At 39.4% G+C, this 7,950-nt stretch overlaps 1 protein-coding gene across 2 annotated transcripts; it reads right to left on the bottom strand.

Moving 5' to 3' along the window:
* Positions 1-777: 777 nt before the first annotated feature.
* On the bottom strand, positions 778-7,450 carry LOC117522576. 2 transcript variants are annotated; one of them, XM_034184009.1, is made up of 3 exons: positions 7,228-7,446; positions 6,493-6,634; positions 778-2,323 (listed from the first exon to the last, which is right to left on the bottom strand). In XM_034184009.1, exon 3 carries the CDS (start codon positions 2,262-2,264, stop codon positions 1,218-1,220), a length of 1,047 nt encoding a protein of 348 aa, XP_034039900.1. In that variant the 5' UTR covers positions 2,265-2,323; positions 6,493-6,634; positions 7,228-7,446; the 3' UTR covers positions 778-1,217. The 2 variants fall into 2 exon arrangements, with proteins under 2 accessions (XP_034039900.1, XP_034039899.1); XM_034184008.1 differs by lacking the exon at positions 6,493-6,634 and having other exon boundaries at positions 7,228-7,450.
* Positions 7,451-7,950: the final 500 nt, after the last annotated feature.

Raw genomic sequence — 7,950 nt, 5'->3', positions numbered from 1 at the left:
ACTAAATACTAGTTTAGTGATTCACAGGATTGCTAAAAAAAGCAGTTTGAACATAATAGTTTTGAGTTTGTAGCGTCAACAGCAGATGCTATTATTATTGTGAACACCCCCTTTCTTTTTCTTTTACTAATAGCCCAATTTCATAGCCTTAAGAGTGTGCATATCATGAATGCTTGGTCTTGTTGGATTTGTGAGAATCTACTGAATCTACTGGTACCTTGTTTCCCATGTAACAATAAGAAATATACTCAAAACCTGGATTAATCTTTTTAGTCACATAGCACTACTATTATTCTGAATACTACTATACATCTTGCAGCTGGCTTGGGAACACCTCTGTGTTCCCCCGGAGGAGCTGGGGAGGTGTGTGTGGATCTGGAGGTCTGGACGGCTTTGCTTGAGCTGCTGCCCCCGCGACCCGACCTCGGATGAACCTCGAATGAGCAAATTACTGAATACGTCTTAGGAGTCAGTTAAGAAATACAGTGTGGTAAATCTGGAGTAAGCAGTTCTCAATAATAGTTCAGTGTGTAAGACTAAGACAAGTGAGGGAAGCCACCAAAACACCCAAGGGAGTTCGACACTTGTGACTGTAGGTGTGCATACTACAGCATTTATCCATTACATCACCAGTTATTTGCTTCATGGTCCAGAAAGCAATGCATGGAATACGGAAGACGTGCAAAGGTTCAGAGTTAAATAAATAAAATTTTAAAAGTGGCTAAGCTATACTGCTGATCAAGAAATCATAATTATGTACAATTATAACAAAATTTACAATTTTAGCCATCTTTATTTTAAAAGGTCAGAACATTAAACATCTTCTAAAATGATCAAATAATACACGAATGCAACTTATTTTTGTACCAATTTTTCATGCAATGAAGCAAATCATCTAAAATTTCTTCTACGTACACCAAAGATTTATTTCTCTCAAATTCTGTTTAAAAAATTGTCAAAAAATCCGTTAGTGAGCAGGTTTTATGTACATAATATGCACTTTGAGTGAAGAATTGGAACATATTTTCTGACGCACATTTATGATCGTTGCCAGACATCTGAAAATTTTGCCAAATGTTACACTAACTTATTTTAAATAATAAAATACGTAACAGTTTACTGTGTAACTTTAACACATTTACAAAGTGTAGGTATGGTTGCAGGATGCTCTCAGATGGGGTGCTGTAGGTGTCACTCTGAAGGTTGCATTTTATTAATTAAAAAGGCACAACTGACTCACATATATTACAAAGCCCGCAGGCTACTCGAACGATTTTATCAAGCGTCGTTAATCCTGACTGATCAGTTTGCAAAAAATCAATAGGCACAGTACTCTGTAAAATTGGGTAGTTTTGTCTCACGTTACCAATCATTCTTTCAATGTGTTTTCTCACAGAAGCTTTGTGTCTCGTCTCCAGAATTTCTCTGTACGAGAGTCCTTTGGTTTCTGTAAAATCTGGGATTTGTAATTCCGCACCATGTATCGCAACAACATCCTCTATGGATAAGTCTCGATGTGCGAGCACGGTATCTCCAGGCTCAAGGTTCCTCAGGTATCCACAATGCTCTGTCAGAAGTCTATCGCTTGTATAACCGGCCCATCCCTGAGACACGAAGTTCACGAAGCCTTGAGGCGTCACAGAAATTAAATAGTTTATCGTATTGTAATGTGACTGATGAAGAGTTCCTGCATCAATATTTGAAGATCTATCGATGAACACTTCAAAGCAATCAATTATTGAAACACATTTTGGAAATGTAGCTTTAAACACATACGGCATTGTGCTTCTAATCTGCCCCCTTTCTGGCCAAAATAAAGTTAAAGATACATACTTAGCATTTAAAATATTAATTACATCAGAAAACGTTCTTTGGACTGTGGTGTACTGAACTCTGAAAACGCACGACAGGTAGTGCAGAGGAACACTGAGTCTCAGCTTCATAAGTGTCAGTAGAAGCTGCTGAAAAGGTGTCAAAGCTTCATTTGACTTTTCTTCTAGAGTGGGACGAATCAAGTCAAACACCGCCATTAATAAAGTGAAAGTAGTTAAGCCTGTGTACACTTTAGTTTTCTCATTGTTGTCTCTGAATGAGTCTTCGGAAAGATCCACCGCTGCTATCATGTCTTTCAGCTGTTGGTTCTCGGACAGCAGCATCTGGACTGTGGTGGACGCGGAGTTTCCATCGTGCTCACATGTCCTCTCTTTTATGTCAGTCCATTCTTTTTCCTTTTTGTTCATCTTTCTGCTCTTCTCTGAGGACATTCTTCTTTTAAAAACAGATGGCACATAGTCTGGGGACGATGGATTGTCGACTTTTTTGCCTGTAAGTGAAGATACAACATGTTATTTACAGGTTCTGGCAAAGTGTGCAATAAAGGGGTGATTCTTAGACTACGGGCACTTATTATGTCCTTTGATCATATTGTATGAAAAACAGAAAAAAGGGGAAATTTCACACTTTTATAGTTATCTTTACAATGAAAGTGTGTTAAGAAATTTGTTCTAGTAGTCTATGATGACTTTTTCACCTTTTTTCAGCATCATTATATGCAAATATTGCCATTTTGTGCTTGTCCCACACCCAGACTTTTGATCTTCAATGATAAAAATGAATGGTAAAGAAATGTTTTTTTTTTCTAATGTTTTAAAATATCTCTGAATAAAATATCAGTAAAATAATCAAAACATAATTGGGGTATTCAATGTCATACAACTGTTGTGATGTCCCTTTAAACAGTTTGTATGAAAGATTGTTTGGGTAGTTTCTATGGAGATAAACAGTGACATCAGAGCACATGTATATAGCGCCAAATCACAACAAACAGTTGCCCCAAGGCGCTTTATATTGTAAGGCAATGGTGTGGTGGAAATTACGTTTACAAGGTCAATAGTGCCCGTAGTTAAAGAATCACCCAAAGAGGTACAGCAGACATGAATGTTCTGCTCAAGTCTTTACACCCCAGACGCAAGTCATTTAATACTGCCAATACTTTTACTTTTCTTAATACTACACCTGCACAGAGCCCACTGCAACCATATTATGGTCAATCCAATGTATATGGTTGACAACTGAATGGTTCTTCAATACATGAAGGGAAAAATGACCTTCAATCCAAGCTGCTCCATGTTTTTATTTATTTTTGTATAAATTAATAATGCAAGCAAATAAATGTTTTGCAACTGCAAGTTCCGTCTGCAGGAGAAATTCCATCCTTCTGGAAAACTTCTGGATGTTAAAACGCAAGCGTAGCAAGGTCGGCTCTTCTTAGTCGGCCTGTTGCAGAGTCTGATGGGTCTGGTCCTTGTCTTGTGTGAGACTTGAAACAAATCCCTACTGGTCTTTTAACCAGGCCAACACTAATGACTTTCCCTACTAAACACCTGATCTTTGATCAGATCCAATGAGGGTGGGAGGCTCATCTGTGCTATACATAAATTCCTGCATAAGACCATTTTAAACACATTGACATTCGGAGCTTCCACTACTGGTGCTTGCAGTTTCTTCCACCTGTCCACTACACATTATGAACCATGAAACTCAAGAACCATAAAACTCTCAAAATCCTTATCCTGAGAGGTCAAAGCTCTCTGAATGCCCCCCCCCCACAAAAAACAAACAAAAAATAATCAAAAATCATGCATTTCTGACATTTCTAAAAGCTTTTTTTGAATTTTTGGTCTCAAGGAGGAATGTACGAGAAACCCTTAAATTCTCAAGTCGCCTGCTATATCATATCAACTATTTATTCATTTGAGAAGTTAACTTTTGGCACACACACAAAAAAAGAGACCATGTGCACTGATGTCACACACGGTTTTATGTATGCAGCCATACTGGACGGCAAGCTCTGCGTACACTACAGCATGGCCGATGCTGGATATTCGGTGTATGGCAAAGCTAATTTCTGCCAAATGTATTTGATCCATGATCGAATGTAATCAGCATGCGCATTGCAAAAACTTTTAAAATATGATGGGAAAAGAAGTAGTGAAAACGTAAAAGTGACAAATCACAGCTTTTTGCAGTGTCCGATTTAGCAGGTACACAACAGACTGCAGGTCTGAGCATGGTTTGAAATAAAAGAAACGGATGGCCTTTTTAATCACAGAAATACGGTATCCACTTTCCTCGAATTGGCGACTGTCAGTGCTGAACTTTAATTTTGTACCTCTGTTACTAGCCACATCCAGACCGCTGTGTCGAGTACACTTGAGGGTTTTTTTTTTTTTTTTTAAATCAATCAATTTTTTTATATAGCGCCAAATCACAACAAACAGTTGCCCCAAGGCACTTTATATTGTAGGGCTAAATGGAAATGGAAACAATGCGTCGGGCAGGACGTTTTTTCCAATGTGAGCAAAAATCCGTTACACAAAATCCGTTATATATGGTATTTATTACATGGAAAACCATACAAAAGCATTGGGACTTTTGTTATTGTCTGGTGAGTGCGAGTATCCAGTTTATACAATGACAGTTTAGGTGAATTTGACTGTACAACTTTACGGTAATATTCAAATCATGCCAATGGCCCTTTGTAATCCAAATACACCCTGCAGACTCCAAGGCTGAAATTCTATCTACTCACCCGATATGAAGTGTTTGCTGGATAGTCTGACATTCTGGGTCGTGTGCCAAGCCTCTCTTCTCATGGCAGCCACCCGCTTTTCACATCGAGCTTTATCAGCAGGAAAACAATAAAAATGTACCCCAGAGCCCTTCTTTTGACGACTCTTGCAATCATATGCAACCACCACTTTGATATAATTTGCTTAGACAGTCGCAAATGAAGCGAAAGAGCACACCTGCTAAACATAGGGTTCAATCAGTTGCTGTTTGTGCAATGCGGAAGTTACCGTCCAATATGGCTGCGAAAGCACATATCACGTGATCGGTGGCGTTGGCTGCACAAAAAAAAAGGGGGGGGGGGGGCCCTTGCATTTGAGTCCCTTGCCCTTACGTATCAACTTGTGCCCACAATAATTATATGACTTTCCGATGATGTCACACATTTACCACAATTCCACAGTCTGCCATATTGTGTGGCAACTTTCTTTGTGTGCATCGCCACGATAATGCTGCCGTCGAAGCTGGATAAAAATAGCGTGAAGGAAAAACAGAGATATCGTGACACATTGGATCCAATTTGCAAAGCGAGGTATTTGCAGAAAATCGCTGAAACTGACAACAAGGACCCGTACACGATCGCAAAAGAAGAATGGTCCTCGGACGAGTAAGCGCTCCCAGCTATCACCTTCCCAGATGTCGTCAACTATTTGGCGTACACGTTGGAGGAAATGAAAGCTTCACTTGATGTACATACATATTTTGCTTGCGGCTGGGTACAGGATACTTGTGTAACAACCGTCAACAACAAGTCCGTTCTAATCGCCGTGTCCACTACATCAATGACCATTTAGTAAAAACCTGTCAAAACATTAGGGCCTTACTGTTTATACTTCATTTAAAACTTCAAGATCAGTGAAGTATTGTGTTTCTAACAACCAGGTCCTGTACAGACGGTTGCCCAGTTGCGGATCACCTTTTTTAAAGTCCCGCTATATGAAGCCATAATGCAACTAAATGTCCTTTAATTGTGTATTGTTGTATTGGGTATTTGGATGTTATTTAGCTGAAAAAGTCTGGGTGGAGTAGCGCTTCTACTTAACGTGTGAAGCCGCATTATGTGTGACGCAAACATTTGCCAGAAACGGATCACTTTTGCCAGTTCTGGATCGCGACACACTGCATCACTTTGGAGGCATTCCTGGCATCTGGCTAGAGCCCTTCTAATGCACATGCCCGAGAATGTGTTTTGAACATGATATAAATTATACTTATTAAATGAAAGGCGCCGTTGTACGTTTTCACGAGCAAAAAAATTAAGTGTGGAGGTGAGATTTCTCCCGAATTAAAAAATAAAAGCCCCCACATTCATGCCCATTCGTGATTTTGAGATGATCCCCAAAGTCCACATGGGTCACAACTAGACACGAGGCTGCTGCTGCTTCAGTGATCCGCAACAGGCAAATTTTCGCGTCGGAGATAAATGCGCGCAGCAATTAAACAGCAAGATATAACACACTGACATTTTATACCCAAGTAAGTATTTTCCCACTCTAGAACCAAAAACACCGAATGGCTAACTCACCTTTGCTACGTTTTAGAGATCGTTACTTTCAAACTTGCAGGAATGAGTGAGTGAGAAAAAGCGCGCACACCGCAGACACCGGGATGTTTTGATTCCTCTGCTGATCACAAGGATGGCTGGATCCGGTCGAGCTTGTGGTCGTTTGTAGACAAAACAATCTTTCCATTGGTACCAAGTATTAGCTTATTCGTGCTGATTACGAGAAACAGCGGCGCCAAAATTACAGCAGTGATCCGGAACTGGGCAAGTGATTGAACCTAGTGTTAGCTTGCAAATAACCCACCTTTACTCGCGCTCCGCCGTTTAAAACGTTATTAAACACACTTCATGTTACTTGCCTGTGATGAAATGGTCGCTACAGACTTTATAATGACGCTTTTGGGGATCGGGATTGAAGCCTTCTCGGTTGATCCTGGCCAGCCATTGATTCCGCCGTTCGGTCGACAAGCGTTCAGTTTCAGCTCCTTGGTTCTTAATTACCTTTGGAATGTCAAAAAAAAAACTGTCGCTTATCTCCAGGAACAGCACGATTCGTACAGCCCCACACAACGCATGTGTGCACCATTGCTCGCGGCGGAAAAAAAAAAAACCGGCAAACAAACAAAAAACAAAACAAAAAACGTCTGTCGTTGAGGAACTACTTCATCAGTGTCCGGTAACATTCGATCGTCACACAACATGGCGCTAGCGCAAAGGATCATGGGAAATACGCCGGAGCGGAAAGTCTTTTTTTTTTTAACTTTATTTTTATAAAATGTTTCAGTTTTGCATAGAAGGAAACGGCAAATAAACCAACTAAACATCTGGCAAACCAACAAATTATAGAAAGAGCCATCTAGTAAAAGTAGTAATAAGTCAGTGAAAAATTTAAAGTCATTGTTCCCACAAGGTTAAAAGGGGGCTCCATACAACTAAACAATTTTAGTTGTGTGCAAATACGCATTAAACATAATTAGCTCCTTTTCTTAAATATTTTGTAAATTGTGTTGTTAAGTAACGTGATACACGTGACACGCTGTGCGATTAATGCCTTGCCGACAATTTTTCTTTTTTTTTCATTTGTTTTTTTTTACCTGATACAAAATGTTGACTGCAGATCCTCGAGTGGTCAGAAGGAGCCCAATTTTTACGACTGACGGCTAAAATCCATTTGTTCCGCTTCTCGGGATCCCGTGGAAAGCGATAAAACGAAATGTCCTTTCTGTTTGCACGATTTGAGCAACCGACAGCAACGCAACACGCCATGCCAAATAAATAAACAAAAACATTGCAACCTGTCACACTACGACATGGTTTAATTGATTATACAGAGGTTAAAAAAAAAAAAAAAAAAAAAACATAAAAGCGACACGAGACATCTTCTTCTTGGTTGTATTTTTTGGTGCATTGAAGCACCAACTTAATGCGCATACCGCCACCTACCGTACAATACCCAACAAAAACAAAATTTAGCATACCTGACCATATTGGAGTTTGCTTCATATTACTAACTTATAGGTAAAAATTTCTTTGGTGTTACATTTTTAAGGCAGCTGCAGCCAGGTAGTGGTCAATGAAGGGTTACACTGAGGTCAAGTCATATTGGAAACTATACATTATCTGATCATAATTCCAAAAAGGTGTAGTTTGGATTACCTATTACTGAATGTTATGGGGTAAAAACAGCAAAAATTGTGATAGGTTAGTTTCAGTTTGTACAGGTGTCAAAAGTTAAAGTTGCTCCAATTTTGGTAAGAAGTGATGCAAGTTACTGTTTGGGTTAATATGGTTCTAAAAAGAAATAGTTTGCACCATCT

This window comes from Thalassophryne amazonica, chromosome 12 (genome assembly GCF_902500255.1).
Source record: "Thalassophryne amazonica chromosome 12, fThaAma1.1, whole genome shotgun sequence".
Taxonomy (NCBI): domain Eukaryota; kingdom Metazoa; phylum Chordata; class Actinopteri; order Batrachoidiformes; family Batrachoididae; genus Thalassophryne; species Thalassophryne amazonica.
This window is presented reverse-complemented; position numbering and strand designations above follow the sequence as displayed.